This window comes from Centrocercus urophasianus, unplaced genomic scaffold (genome assembly GCF_019232065.1).
Source record: "Centrocercus urophasianus isolate 14NV4802_14NV808 unplaced genomic scaffold, USGS_Curo_1.0 seq_29, whole genome shotgun sequence".
NCBI lineage: Eukaryota > Metazoa > Chordata > Aves > Galliformes > Phasianidae > Centrocercus > Centrocercus urophasianus.
In genome coordinates, this window is record NW_024884855.1 from 13,157,451 (window position 1) to 13,173,255 (window position 15,805).

Below are 15,805 nucleotides of genomic sequence, written 5' to 3' on the forward strand. Positions count from 1 at the left end.
TTTATAACAAATTTCTCAAACAAATGTGTTTCTGGTAAAGCAAACTTTGCTCTTGGTAATGTGAGTGAAAACAGCATCTGGCAGCCAAAAGCCACGTGTGTTGTACTTTCTTCGGAGTACATCTATTTCAGAATTCATTCATTTTGCTGAGACGTTGGAAGGAGGAAGAGAATGCCCACATCCCTTGCATCTGCTATGACAAAGGTCTTTCCTCTCAGTAATCCATCTATTCCATTTTTTATATACCTCTGTTAAAAACTAATCAATCTAGACGTCTTTGTAAATGATAGCAGAAGACAAAACCATTGTATTTAAAATAAGCTGAATTCCAATATAAGAATTTTGTCGTCTCTGTTCTTCTTACATGCCAGAATAAATTGTGATAGCACTTCTTCCTTTTTCATTAATGCGCCTATACTTCCATTTCTCTCATTAGCTTCAGCAGCAGTCGTCCATCTTTCTAGCATTATCACATCAGGACACTTATTCCTGAGGCCTATTGTTGCTGGGGTTTTTGCATAGATTTTTATTCACTTTAAAGATAATAAAATATTTAAGTGATGTTACCCATTTCAGCTGCTTTTTGTCTCTTTTTCTGCTTTTTTAATTGTATGTCTTAGCTCTTTCGAATTACCTGTGTTGTATCCCCCCAGCTGTGCAAGGCAGAGCATGGGGGGAGGGAGGGAGTTTTTTTATTTGCTCAGATTAGAGCTGCCTTGTGCTGTTCTGGACCACAACGGTGGCCCTGAAATTGGTACACCTTCATTTAATCCTTACAAACCTGTCCCAAAGTTTGGGGAATCCTTGCAGTTTTCCAGAGATACTCAATATTATTACAAATGGTTGCAATAATGTAGTAAAGAAGTCTGTGAGGAAGGATGGTATTTTAGTGGAACACAATCACAATATGAATTTTTTATCTAGACCAAATATAAGGTCTCCTGAATTTCTTGTACTTCTACTATTTAAAATGTTTCCTTAACATCAGACAGATTTGTCATGTTCTTTTAATAACTGGCTGCTTGGTAGTATAAACACTGTCCTTGTTCTCACTTGTCAACATACTTTACACGTGTTCTTCCATGCACATGTCTGCAGATTGGCATTTCAAATCCTTGATTGAATAAATACTAAAAATTCAATATGATGCAGTAGAATAGGAAGGTGTGGCTGCCACTCTGTGGTCAGAGGAGTAGTGTACTTTATGCTGGCACAGGAGGGCTACAGTCCTGGCCTGCTAGTCTTACTATCAGCTTGTTAGATGGAAACTTGCTGGGTGGACTGGAGTTTTTGGCTTCTCTTTCTCTACCTGCTGCTTCCTGGGTCCCCAGTGCTTCTAGGACCTTCTTGCCAGCCAGCAAGCTCCTGCACACAGTGTGGGGAGTCTGTGTGCATCTCCAGTGCATGTTTATTCCCCACAAATCCTGCACATTTTTCTTCTCTGTCACTCCAAAACTCAGTAAAGCCATACTGCATAGCAACTCAATTTGACTAATTATAGTTTTGGGCAATGCTATGTGCTTTATGCAAAAAGCAAGTAAAACTGCCAGCTACATGTGTCCTCAAAATTATGTGCTTCAGTCTGCAATCCTGTCTTCCATACAAACAGTATTTTTATATAATAATAGAGGCAAAGATACACACTAAGTTTTCCAAGGGCAGGTGCCAAATATTGGGATTCTGGGTTCAAATTTAGACAGCAATTAAGGGACATGATTTTCCAATCAGTATTTCTCCATTTGGTTTCTGCTTGACAATTTGATGATCAGGACACGAGATGAGCTGGGCATACTGGCTTTTGTACAGTCAGTACCTCTTACAAGCTCTGATACGTAGGCTGGAGAGTTATTTACATGCAAAATAGCTTCAGAGCTGAGGAGCTTCAGAGGTGATAGCTCTGTTGTAAAGACAGCTGTATGGCTTCATTTCTGGTTATGATCACCGTAAAGATTTAAGCCATTCCCTCTCCTGAGAGAATTATTAACTTCAGCCTCTTTCCAGGGCCTAGATGTGTACAACTGCTGCAGTTCAGAATATTCCTGCCTTTTGCTTCTCTTAAACACTGAGCCACTGAATATAGCTTCTTCCAAAGCTCATATTTGTATATATAATAATTTTTAAAGCATAGGCTGCAGCAAATAATTACAAACCTCTGACTTAGAAGGTAGCTCTAGGAAAGCTCTATCTTTCAAAGAGAAAGCATGTACCATAGTAAACGGCTCTTATCAAAGCATTTATTTCTCAGTAGTAAGGGCACCTCCCTATTCTGAATATTTTAACTTCTCTTCCTTCAAAAGCAGTATTGGGCTTGACAGGGAAAGATGAGTGAATATTTGGCTTCAGTAAGAGCTGAAGCTTATGCCTCCCTAGCAGCTCCACTTGTCTTTTGATTTAGATCTACTAAAACTGATATTGAGGTCGTCATGGAGATATTAACTTTCATAGCATATATTTCTAAAAGTGTGCAGTTGTTTGCATCTGAAAATCTTTTCACCTCTTTACCAAACATTCTGAAGACATCTAGTATACAAACTTGTCAATTTTCAGTTGATACATGCTTGATTCAGCCTGACTTCCCTTCTAGGAAAAAAGCATCACAGAGCACTGCACTTGTCCTTTGTTATATCAGATATGAACCATCTTCATATAGCAGAGCTGTTGGAAATTTGGAGCCCTTCTGGTAGCTTTTGTGCACAAGAAGTGATATGAATGCAAGGTTGAAATCTCTATGCAAATACACAAGCTGTCATTTATATATTTGTGAACTAAATAAAATACAGAGAAATGTCAGGTCCATAGAAGGTCTTAATGCTACTGTAGAAGAAATGCTGAGTCATGGCTTGAAGCAGTGATGGAGCACCTGGTGGGAAGGCAGGGCCAACCTAGGGGAGCTCAGGTGCATGCAATGCAATGCAATACACTGAGTGACAGGAGGACTGGAGCCAGGATGCACCTCTTCCCAAACCTAATTTAAGGGCTGGCAGTGGAGGTAAAGGGATCCCTCTGGAGGTCTCTGTATACTTGAGGCATTCTAAAGGTAAGCAGTTTTTCTTCCATTTTATTTTATTTTATTTTATTTTAATCTCTGCAGCTCCTACATTTGAGTTTGTCCTCATTTGCTGCAACCAAAGACTTTGCCACCCATTGTCCATCACATTGTAGTGTTACAGCTTCTTAGGAGTCACTACTTTTGGTGAGACCTACTTATTACCATGGAAACTACTATGGATACAAAGAGCACAGTAATACTATTTGATAGAGCTACAAAGCACTATACTTCAACATAGTTACCGCTAGTAGCTGTGCATTTTCACTGCTGATGAACAAGAGCCTGCGTGCTGTGTTAGTAAAAATCTTCATTACTTGGAATGTGGCTTGTCTTCTCTACTGTTAAAACGCACCACCCACTACCTCACTGCACTGCCATCCACTGTTTGCTCTACATAAATGTTCACAAGCATCAATGAATGCCCACAGGGGTCCTTTTTTCCAGATGGAGGAATTCAGTTCCACCCTTCGCTCCCCCCACGCTTCCATGTCAGGCGCCATTCTGTCCCAGTGCCCCTCTGCTGCCATCTGTCACACAGCAGCAACCTGTCACGGAATGTTGGTGGGCAGGTTCAGCCTCTGCTGCCATCCCACCAACAGCTGCCTCTGACATCAGGGCTGACATCACAAGATAGGAGGCATTACTTTTGGAGCAGCACTCATAGCTAGAATGAATTAGGAAGACATCCAAAAAAGGAAAAAGTGGCTGGTAATGCTTATTGTCTTTCTCAAAAAATGATTTTGCAGCAGTAGATCTAGCTGTGAACTGCTTCTATTACTGCTTCTGAACTACTTGTTCAGAACCTGTTTTTTTTAAACAAATGATCAGTAAGTTTTCTGTCCTTGAGGAAAGTATGTGTATAAGGAGATAACATTAAAAGGTTTAATTTTAACTAATACAGTAATTCTTAAAAATAAAAAAATTTCTCATGGTGAGGGCAAGAACGTGAATGCTGATGTTTGATTTGTCCATGTAACAAGCTTACAAGCAAACAGATATTCTTTTTTTAAAAAAGGTAATCAACAGATATAAGACTTAAAACATGGTTCCAATTTTGCGAAATGACTGCAAGCATGTCACCTATTTGCCCCCCAACTTTTTTTTAACTGGCTCTTTGGTTTAGTAACAAAAGCAAGTTTTTCTGTTTGCTTTTTTTTTGTTTGTTTTTTAAAGCTCTCATCAGCCTGGCACAGCTGGGGAGGAGGCAGCTGTGTTCAGCTCTGGCACATGCAGCACTTCAGCTAAATCCCAATTTCTGAATCTTTGTCAGTGGGGGGTTTATAACAGAGCACAAAGTGATACAAAGAGGAACTGCAAGGCCCAAGAGTATGCAGACCTGTAATTTGTTTATAGCGATCACGCGGTTGTTTCCATCAAGAATTATCTGTCTTTTGATATCACAGCAGTTCTGATTTCATTATAAGTTACCTGAGGAAAGAGTCCAATGCTTTTGTTAATTCCATCTTCATTGGTGGTGTTTTGACATTTTGTGTTTTACTTTTATAAGATATAGTTAGTATTTCTGTTTGATATTTTGAGTAGTATTTTAACCTGCAGTTTATATCTTATCTGTACTTTGATAATCCATCTCTTGGGTTAGATGTTAACCAGATTGCAGTTGTCATATTAGTTCTTTTTAAGGTTCTGCTTGGATTAAAGCTCAGAGTTAAAGAACGCTCTTTTTAACTTGTTTTTTTTCTATGTGAAAATCTGCATTTTCCTTCAAAAAGAATGCATTTGCAACTCCTCTAAGGTTTGGGACACTTGTATGATAATGATGAAGAACTGAGAGTGAGTAATTTAGAAATCCAGGATATGATTATGCTTTATTTTTCGCATTTTCTTCGTATGTAATTTAGAGAGTAATTTTCCCTTCTCAATAGATAAAACAGAGGAAAATCAAGGTCCTTCTGATGGCTGATATACATAGGCAAAAGAAATCTAAATCTGTAGGTTATGATGCCCTCCACTTGCTCTTGTCTCCATTGGTTTCTTGCCCTACCTTACGTCACTTCTCCCCATTGGAGCCATCTCTGGCTCACCAATTTCAGAGGTAGATTCAATTGATGCACCACTTCTTTGGGGGAAGATTCTCAGCCATACTGGTTGGGAACTTGATCAGTTCTCAAAGGAATTCAGAAAGTACAAGAATGGCATGAGGCCAGAAGGAGAGGGTTCCTTGACAGAAGCTGGAATCTTCCCTCTACATAATCAAGGGATAGGTAAATTGGCTGTAGTCAGCTTGGTAACTTTACCCTAACAGTGCCTGCCTTGACTGTCAGCTGAGCAAGGCCTTGCAGAGGCAGAGTTCTTAGGTCAGGGCAGGCAGTCAGTGGGGATGTGCATGTGTACTCAGTCATAATGAGGAATCCTTTTTGCCATGTTAGGTTAAACTTGCTACTAGACATTTGGTTATGTTCACCCACGTTGTTTTTCCTGTAGCAAACCATGACATAGTAATGTCTACGCCAAGATTTGCGGAACTGGTAGGCAAATAGTACTGAGAAAAAGACCAAAAAGGAGGTTTAGAGGCAGCAACAGCATAAGCACCACTTGCTGGGCACTTCCACCCTATGCTGTAGACACTCTTGCCATGCAGATGACTGAAAAGGACTTCTCAGTAAATGACTGGAGAGAAAGTTCTCTGGAATGCAGCATCCTTGTATCAGGCTGGCAGTCATCTTCTCCATGAATTTATGGTACTAACTTTGATTGTTTAAAAAAAAAAAAAAAAAAGTCCATTTACCTCACTGGAATTTCCATCTTTTGGAAGACAACACAGAATTGGAATTCTGGACTGATGCAGCAGCGGTTCCAGCCAGACGTGTTTGTCTGGCAAGGGCTGACAGCCACTTGATGCCAGGAAACACTTTGGGTTCCCTTCCTTGTGCTGACACAAGGCACAACTGGGGGTGCCACCTACTAATGCCAGTATAATTTCTCCTCCCCTAATTCAGATTAGTAGATAAATGGGTGCTATTATTAATTGACTGAATAATTTGAACTACTTCAGGGAGAAAACTGATGATGAGAGTGTAGGTGAAGGGTTGTCTCAGATACAGTTGCAGACAGCGTACATTGCAGTGCTATGGTTTGGGGCAAACTGTTTCAAATTCTTTTTATAGCTAGGGCATCTGAAAAAAAATCTAAATCCAACACTTTGCTGTAGAGGCCCTCTCTGGAATACCAAAGTAAACTGCAGTGTGGATTAAGAGCAAGAGGATTATTTCTTCAGCAGAATAATCTGTGAATTGTGTTTACGCTGACTAAAGACAGCTTCTGCAAATGCTTTAAAATTGCACTCTTTCTTGAAATCTGCTCTTTCAGTGAGCGAAGGCAGGTTGCCTTTACTCCTTTAATAATGCAAGATGGAGCACTCGAAGTGTTAAGGTAGTGATGTAACCTACAGGAGGAAGATGTGATGTCAACATCTCTGCAGCGGCACACCTCTGTGCTCCTGCTCACATAGCTTCCAAAAACGATAGCCCAGAAAGCTGTGGAAAATTGTAGGCAACTGTACCAGCTCTCACTTTTTTCTTTTTCCTAAGAGCCAAACTGGCCTTTATGCGCTATTAATTTATTAAATTGTTTATCTTAGGGCAAGACTGTATTTACAGAACCTAACGTGAAAACAGCATAGTGTAGCTTGGGATTTAAAAATGTCAGCCTTGTCCCAAAGACAATAGAGACACTGCTTTTCTTCTTCCTACCTTAATCACTGTAGGTATCTTATTTTGAAATTGTTTTCACCTTCCACCAAGGAAAGGTCAAGCTGGAATATAACTGTCTTAAAATAATCTTTACATAGTAGGATTTCTTAGACTCTTTGGACAAAGACCTTGTTTTCCATTTTGAGCAATCTTTTTTCTGCAATAGAACACTGAATGTGTCTCCCTGTTGCTATAGAAATAGTATTGCGTTAAATGAGGGAACCAGTGCCCTGCTGTCAACAAAACTAGTCTCTGGAGCTTGAATTTCACCACTGGGAAGATGTATACACAATTCTACAAATTATTTCTGCAGCTTATGCATAAATGTCTCTATACTCTGAAACTGTTATCTAAATTTCCCAAAGTGATAGCAAGTGGATTAGCATGGTGTAATCTGTTTACTCATCTCCTAATTAAGACTTCCCCTTCATCTTTTCCCTATCTCCCTCCCACACAGAATATATTTTTGTATTTATAGACTGAAATTTCCAGTTCTTTACATAGGAAGGTGAGGAGAAGGAGGGCAAGCAGCTTTCTCACCAGGCTCCCTGACCCACAGACAGTAAGAAATACTGGATTTAATCTTTTTTTTTTTTTTAAACCCAGCTCCTCCGAGTAACTCAAGATGTTACTTGCCCTGTTATTTTGTTTTCCAGCACTAATAAGGATTTTTTGAAAGGATGGCCCAAACTCACCATCCACCTTGTACATTAAAAATCCCGCATACCCACCTGTTTTCCTCTAGTTCCAAGACACGCCGTATACCCAGTATTTCTAAGTTACACTGAGATTTTGCTCTGAAACCTTTCTATTCTGTTCATAAGTTAAAGATGAGCACTGTGGATTCCCTTCCCTTGAACAAACACAACACATATTAAATCTCACACTTGTCTTTACATTTAGATGTATGGATGTGATATTTTTCAGTAATTTTTTAAGTGTCAAATTCTACTAATTCTAGTAACAGCAATAAGGTACAAGGTGTATCTTTTGGAAATAGAAAAGGAATTGAAGTCTTTACTAAAAACAGCTACCAAGGGTAAGTATTTCTCAACATTAATCATAAGAATTTTGAAGAAATATGGATAAAAATGCATTTTGTCTGGTACATTTTTTTGACAGGAGTCCCTGCATTGCATTTCAGTGTATAATACATATATGGAGTTACAAAACTAGAACATGGACTTGTACGCAAATGTGTAATTCTGATGTCAGAGTTCCTGTAAAATTCCTCTCATTTCTTCGTTAACAAATTCAGTTATTTTTTGTGAAACATGCTTATTAGAAAATGGTTTTGTCAGAAAGAAGTCACCACAAGACAGTAATTCCATTTTTGCTGTTAAATTAGTTCTTCTAATGAAAAAATGAATGAATTTGTTTGTGCAACCATAAAATATAAACCACATCTTAACCTGTTTCTTTCCTTGTGTAAAGCTGACTCACACCATACAGTGTGGCTGCATTTTTCTCCAGATTGTCAGACTATAGATGACAAGAACTGGCCCGCCAAAGCTTTTCATGCAAAACATTGAATATGAGGTCATCTACTGCTGTGTGATCTGTTGGTTCCTCTCCAGAGCATTACTTAATGAAAATTTCAGAGAATGGCTGAGTAATTGATAAAGGAGGGGGGAAAAAAACAGGAAGGAAGGGGCTGTGCGAAAATATAAAGTGAAGATATATTCCCTATTCTGTATCATTACAAACCTAATACTGAATATTTTCTTACTGTATATGGTATTTCCATTAACAAAAACAAACACTGAAGGTAGGAGAAGATAGCATGAACAGTAAAACGTGGTTTTGTGGTGTTTTCTTTTCTGTAGGAACCCAGTGGAGAAAGGACCAAGAGCAAGATTTAAAGAGCGTTCTGAAAAACACTGACCAGGACATCCCGTTGGTATTTGTCAGTGGAAATCATGATATTGGCAATACTCCAACAAGAGAAACAATAGATAATTATTGCAAGAGTTGGGGAGATGACTACTTCAGCTTTTGGGTAGGAGGTGTTTTCTTTCTTGTGCTGAATTCTCAATTGTACTTCGATTCTTCCAAATGCCCAGAGTTAAAGCAAGCTCAGGACGCATGGCTAAATGGGCAGCTGGCTGCTGCCAGAAAACATAAATGCAAGCATGTAATAGTGTTTCAGCACATCCCTCTGTTTTTGAGAGAGCCTGATGAAGACCATGATTATTTCAACTTGGAAAAATCAGTTCGACATGAGATAATGGAAAAGTTCCATAAAGCAGGTAATTTCTTGAGTTCTCCTTTCTCTGAATTTTTGCTTCCAATTGTTAGTGGCTACAGTGTCAGGAAAACAACAAAACTTGCATAGTACTGTTTTCAAGAAGTTTGGGGTACTGTTTATAAGACTTGTTCCTCTTAGGTCAAAATTATCAACCAAACCCTAACATCTGTCAAAAGAACCCAAAATAGTTTAAAACTTTGGAAAGAAAAATAAGTGAGAAACTTTTAAAAGATGTAGCACAGATTTCACTTTGCAAGTACTGGCGAATACTAGACAACCTGATTTGATTTTTTTTTTTCTGCTTAAGGAATGGAAGATCAGGTATTGCCATATGACAAAAGTACAGATTCTTCCCCCCCCCCCCATAAAACAGAAACAGAATTCGGAATTACCTTGCAGGCTGTTTTCTCTCCCAGTGAGCCAATTTTATAGCATCATCCAGATTTATTCAGTGCTAAAGAGTCTTGCTCTGCTAAGATCCACCCTCTTTTTTATCTGTTCCTAATAGAGGTCATTTCTGGGAATAAAAGGCAGGTAGAGCATGCTTTGAATGAGAATATTGTAGCAAATCCCTTAGCTTTGTGTGATGAAACTTGAATGCCATGGAGACAGGTACACTGTGCAGCCACCTCTCCACATTGTTCCCACTGTTTCCTGCTAATTGCTTTCATGTTTCTGAAGTGTGCTAGTCCCTCAAGATTTCCTGCCAGCCTGTCATCACTGCATCAGTGTCATTTTCTCTGTATCTATGAAAGAACAAGTTATTTGGATTACCAAACAATGGAAATTGCATATGTTATTGTTCCTAATTTACCATGTAATTGTTAAGCCAGAACTCATCCAGAGCCAGTCTAATTTTCCAAGCTATGAATTTCCTCCTGTTTCCAATCAGTCAGGCCAAAATTCATAAATATCTGAGGGCTCTTCAGGAGACTGACATCTCGAGATTCCAGACTTAGAAGATTGTTCTTTTCCCGCAAGGAGACATGCTGAGCATACCTTATATTTTGTATTAAGATATTATAAAGAAATTATTTTTGGTCACGAGTATTTTGGTTAGGAATTTTGGTTTTATTACACAAAAAGGGAGACTGTGTCTTCTTTATTTCAAGAAGTCTTTCACTTCCTGCTCTCGCACTCTCCACCTCTCCCTTTGCTGTTTGTCATGATGCTGTCTTGCAGTGTTTCCACCCACTTTGGCAGACCAGCATGTAGTTATGAAACATTTCAATATAGTTCATATATTGTGTATATTTGTGTATATTTTAGGGCTTGTTGGCTTTGGGAACACACTGTTAGTAGGGTGCACGTTGTATTTCCATTGTTAATAACACAGGATCAGACCTGGTGCTATCCCAGTTATCAAGACTTTGTGTTGATACTTTTAAGTTTATGGTATCAAACATGGAGCCACCACGCACAGAGAGAAAGATAGAGGGACAGATGGGGAAGAAAGGACAATCTAAGGATTTCAGTCTTTCCATAAACTAAGCCAAGTGGGTCTTTTGGGAAATAACAAATACTTGAAGTATGGTGGTGTTACATGGAGGCTTCAGAGGTATGCAACTTCAGGAAACAACTGTTTTAAATTCTGAGCCCAAATCATATGTAAGTGGTTAGAATAGAATAACTAGACACTGCAGAATGTTTTTGGTTCAAGTATCCCCTCAGTGCAAGCAGAGATAAAAGACTAGCTGTACAGGTTACATCCGGTACAAAGTACTGAATTACATTCTCACATTAGAAGTGTCCTTAACAGTTGAGGTACTTAAAGAGAAATTCATGTCCTTGTGATAATTATTTACAAATTGAAAATCTGACACTTGTAAATATGTATTACTACTACACAAAGTTAACCTATATTTCTAATCAGCATGTCTAAATAATTTTACTAATCTCATTTTTTTCCAAATCATTATAACAAGTAATGTCCCTGGAAAAAAACGATGTCAGAGGTAGTGAAAATCTACTCTGTTGAGAGCACAGTTTATCATTTGAGAATGCATTTGTGAAAATGTATTTCTGTAACTACTAAATGTTTAGCCTCAGTTGTCAAAGGTTGTGTGAACAATTTTTTGAATGAGGGTGAGGTCTGCTCTTCTATGTGAAATGCATATTCAGTTCTTAAGAATTTTATAGTGATGTTATAAAGAAGCGTGCTTTGTAGGGGAAAAAAAAGGAATCCAGGTACTAGTCTAGCTGAAAATCTGATCTGTGTGCCAGACGTACATATATCTCCTCCAGGTGTAGTTTAATTAGCCCATTGCAGCCATTTTCTATGACCAGAAAGGTATGTGTGTTTTTGCTGAGCTACGGACGATTTTTTAAAGAGTTGTTGCCTGTGAGTCATTGCTGAGACACTGAAAATCCTTAGTACATAATCCTTAGTAGTCACACAACATAGTAAAAACCCTAATTATGCAAAACATGAGGGCTGAGCTGAAAGTTATGCCTCCTGTTTTGTTACATCAGCCCTGATGTCAGCGGCAGCCGTTGGTGGGATGGCAGCAGAGGCTGAACCTGCCCACCAACATTCCGTGACAGGTTGTTGCTGTGTGACAGATGGCAGCAGAGGGGCACTGGGACAGAATGGCGCCTGACATGGAAGCGTGGGGGGAGCGAAGGGTGGAGCTGAATTCTTCCATGGAGAAAAAAGGGCCTCCAGTGACTTCCATCAATAGTTGCTCGGTATCCATAAATGTTCACAGTGGCTGTGAGCCCAGGGGGGTGCAGGTGAGTGTTTCAACAGTGGCAGTCACTTTCACTGGTGCAGATTTTTACAAGCGCTGCCTGCAGGCTCTTGTTCATCAGTAGTGAAAACGCACCCCTAATGGTGGTATTATGTTGAAGAATAGTGTTTTGTAGCTGAGAATTGCTGTATCAAATAGTGTTACTGAACTCATTATGTATGCTGTAGTTTCCATGGAAATACATAGGAAGCATCACTTTCAGAGCAGCCTACAAACAAGTTTGAGATCTTGGCTGAATAAAACCGAGGTTGATGGCTCCTTTATCACCAACAAAACTGATAAAAGAATTCAGCGTTCAGAGCAAGATGATGATGATGAATACAGGTTGGCTATCAACGCAAGAGTCTTGTTTCAGAATTACAAGATAATGCATATAAAATAATGGAAGGAAGATCCTCATAGCATCCAGCTTTTTTAATTGAAAAGTTATAAATTCAGCTAAATGTCGTCAAAGTAATTTTTCAGATGTGATGGAAAACACTTGAATTCATACGTGCAGGAAAAAGTAACTTTACTATATGTCTTTTTTCATTACATGTGGTGATTCTAAATGCTGTAACTTCTAACATCTTTACTCATTAAAAGAGCATAATAGCTTCATGCTCCTCTTAGATTTATTTTTTTTACGTAAGAGTGATATTACAGGAGAAGCAGCTTTCTGAACATCATCAGCTGAGATATATTTGAGTACCAAATTAAAGCAAGGAGTGTTACCAGACAACTTGTACTGTGTTTCGCTATTTTCTTTGTTGTGTAATCAGAATAGACAAGGGGTAATATTTTCTTCTTCTTGCCACTGATTTTGGTAAAGCCTACACACCAAGTGAGTAATCTTAGCACTCTCTCATGTCGCTGTCAGTATTTAAGATAACGTAGATTTACGTATTTCAGCTTCAGTGTCTAGAATTACTATTACAATGAAATTATATATATGTGTATGAGTTCATGCTACAGGCAAAGTGACCAAATTTGATGTATTTTATTTATCTGCATAAGAACATTGTTTTTTAAACCGTGCCCTAGGTATGACAACATAACACATAGGTAGATGCAGACTTGTGGGGTTTTTTTTGTTTTTTTGTTTTTTTTTTTTTTTTTTTCCCAGAAATTCAGTAAGGAAATACTGCAAAACATTAGCATAATTCATAATGAGAATAAATAACATTTGTTCTTAGATAAATGAATGTTTGAAGTTTGTTTTTTCCTCTGGGCTGTAGTTTTGATTGGTAAAAACTTCTCAATCTTTAAGAGCACACAGCAAGCCAGGGTAGTCCAGGGTTTCTATCAGATATCTTAGAAAGTTTGGCTTTCAAATTGAGAAAGTAACAGAATCAATAAATAAATTCCACTGACAGGCCACATAAGGCATTCATGAAGATTAATCCAAAGCATGGAATGACCTTCTCCAGATTGCACCCACAGTGGCTTATTTAGCCATCCAAGGTCTGCAGTCACCCTCTGGCTGTGCTCGCTGCCTCTTCTCTGCTTACACAGAAGACACGAGTGCGGATAAGGGCCTTTTCTAGATAACTGCATTCAGTGTTGTCCTACATAAAACTTTTGTCATAGATAAATTTTGCAGACTAGAACCCCAAGGAAATGTTATGAAGCTGTGTTAGGGGAGAGCCAAGCTGGATATCAGGAAAAGCTTTTCATTAGAGGGTGATCAGGCAATGGAACAGCCTCCCCAGGGTAATAGTCGTGGCTCTAAGTTGCTGGAGTTTGAGGTGCATTGGGGTGCTCCTGTGTGGAGCCAAGGGCTGGAATAGATGACCCTGGTAGTTTTTTCAAACCCAGGATATTCTGTGGTTAACGTTTATCTCCCACTTTCATCAGTTGCATCAAGCTCTGGATTTTTTTAAATTGATAAAGCAAGTTTAAGGATGTTTTCCTGCAAGTTTCTAGGGTCACAATCCCTAACAATGTCATGTTTTTTGCTAAGATTCTTGTGGTGCTGCGAACTATAATTCTACGTTTCAATTCTGTATTATTCAGAGAACACCTCTGATGAAGAAGGTAGAATAATACAGAGCTTCTAAAAGGCTACATAAAATAATTTCATAATGTTGCTATTTGAGGCTGGAGGGATTACAAAACAAAGGCTGCTTATGCCCTGACACACCTACCAGATGGAATATTTCCTTCTCATAGAGGTCTGTTAGTGGGATCGGGATCTTTGTAGAGCAGAGTCTGAGAATTACCCGAGCACTGAACAGTCCTGTTAACAGAGCTGTGACTGGTGCTTCACATCTTGTTTGTTGCTGTATTACCTCCCTGACAGATAGGGTGATGTGAGGGCTGTGAGGCGATGAGATAAAAATCAGTTTAATGTTACAAGAGAGACTTTGATTACAAAGACTACCAAATATTATCATTTGTTTTGCAGCACTGGAGGCTTGAAAAAATGATATACACCACTTGCCCAGGGGAGAGAAAAGAGGTGCAGCAAAAAGTGCCTATGGTTAATGTGTGCTCTTGTAGGGAAGCTGAAAGGACATCATTTTGGAGTGCAGAATTGTTCTGAGAACAGATACTACTGTTGAACCGACCACATTGTTCAGCAGTCTAAAAAGGGAAAGGAATAAAGAAAAGTCCGTTTGTGCCTGATGCTCTGGGGAAGTGCTCAAGATCAGTTTATTCTTGTGAATTAAATGGTTGTATATGCCAGAAACACTACCTGTTAAAAATACATATCTACACGTAGAAGCATGTGGATATATGCGCGCACTCCAAGTCTCTTACCGAAGTTTGGGGTATAGCAGTTCTTTGCTTTGATTTGTTTTACTGCTTGTAAAAACTCTGGAAGGGTACCAAAGAGTGCTGATAAGTTTCAGGTGTTTCAGAGAGTTTGGTTTCATTTCCTTACAGAACTGCTTCTCCATGTTTTTGTTTCCATTTTGACTCTACTGCTGCTCCTATCTGGCTCCTGCAATTTGGGGAAAAATTCATGTATGTTCAGCTTTGCCTAATATGTATTCTTTCTTCAGCCCATGATCGGTTTGACCAGGGAAGCTAGTGATTTTTTTTAAATAGGCATAATTCTCCTTTAAACTGATTTTTGCCACTTAAATAGCTAACGTAAAAGCAGAGTAATTAGATGAGAATGATGGTCCTTGTTGCCTGCTCTCATGCTTTTCCTTCTCAGGTCCTTAGGCAGAGTACAAGGCATAGAAACGCTTAAAATTTCTTCCAAGTACTCATCCAATCTTCAACAATTTTTCTGTTACTTACTAAATCACATTATCAACATAGTGCTATTTAGTGATTTTATTTGTTCAGTTGCTTTTTGATAACTCTCAGCTTTCACAGCAATCTGTGGGTAGGAGATAGATACCCTTTTGCAGCTGGTGCTATGTGAAGAAACACCTCCTTTTGTTTGCTTTGAATTTCACCTGCAGTCTGTACTGAAGCCTTGAATCTGTAAATGAAATGCAGTGAACATTGGTTTGTGTCTGGAGTTATTTTAAAAATTGTTCATTAGCCAGCTCTTAAAGGGTAATAATTTGGGCCACCTGTCCAGTCAGAGATACTTTTTTTTCTCCCAGTAATCTCTATAGAGTGCACTGGAGGAGAAGAAAGGTCTGTGCTGAACTCATTACGTATTTATTATGTCATTCATATTCCACTAATTTAGCCTTCTCTTACAGTCTCATTTACTTTTGCTGAGAAAAGCATTTATTTAATTGAAGGCTCTGTCTAAATAAAGTATGTTACTGATTGCCTATGCTGATTACTCTAGGCTTTCTCCTCCTAATTTGGAAAATGTGCTTGCTTTTCTTTGGTTTATTTTTATATGGGTAATTTTCTTCCTGTATTTTTACACTGTCCGTAGTGCTGGTTTGAGCAGTTTGGTTTCCAACTGAGGCTGAGCCAGTTACAATGAGACACAGAAACCTACTTCAAAATAGTTTTTGTATGTGAGGAAAAAGAGTTGGAAAACAACTTCTGAACTCAGGGGGTTTTTGGAACAAGCCGTGGGAGTGTGTTACAGAAGTTAGGTTCAGACACCCTGGGATTTTAACTATTTCAGGTCTGAACTCTAGCCCAA

The 15,805-nt window shown here is 38.8% G+C and overlaps 1 protein-coding gene across 3 annotated transcripts in view; it reads left to right on the forward strand.

Moving 5' to 3' along the window:
* CPPED1 (calcineurin like phosphoesterase domain containing 1) overlaps nucleotides 1-15,805 on the forward strand; it is a 36,069-nt gene that overhangs the window by 12,741 nt on the left and 7,523 nt on the right. For 2 of the 3 annotated variants that reach the window (XM_042828306.1, XM_042828307.1), the window contains one exon: nucleotides 8,586-9,008. The exons of the other annotated variant lie outside the window; for it this stretch is intronic. In XM_042828306.1, the coding sequence (XP_042684240.1) occupies nucleotides 8,586-9,008 (423 nt within the window). The remainder of the gene's footprint in view (nucleotides 1-8,585; nucleotides 9,009-15,805) is intronic. 3 annotated transcript variants of the gene reach the window in all.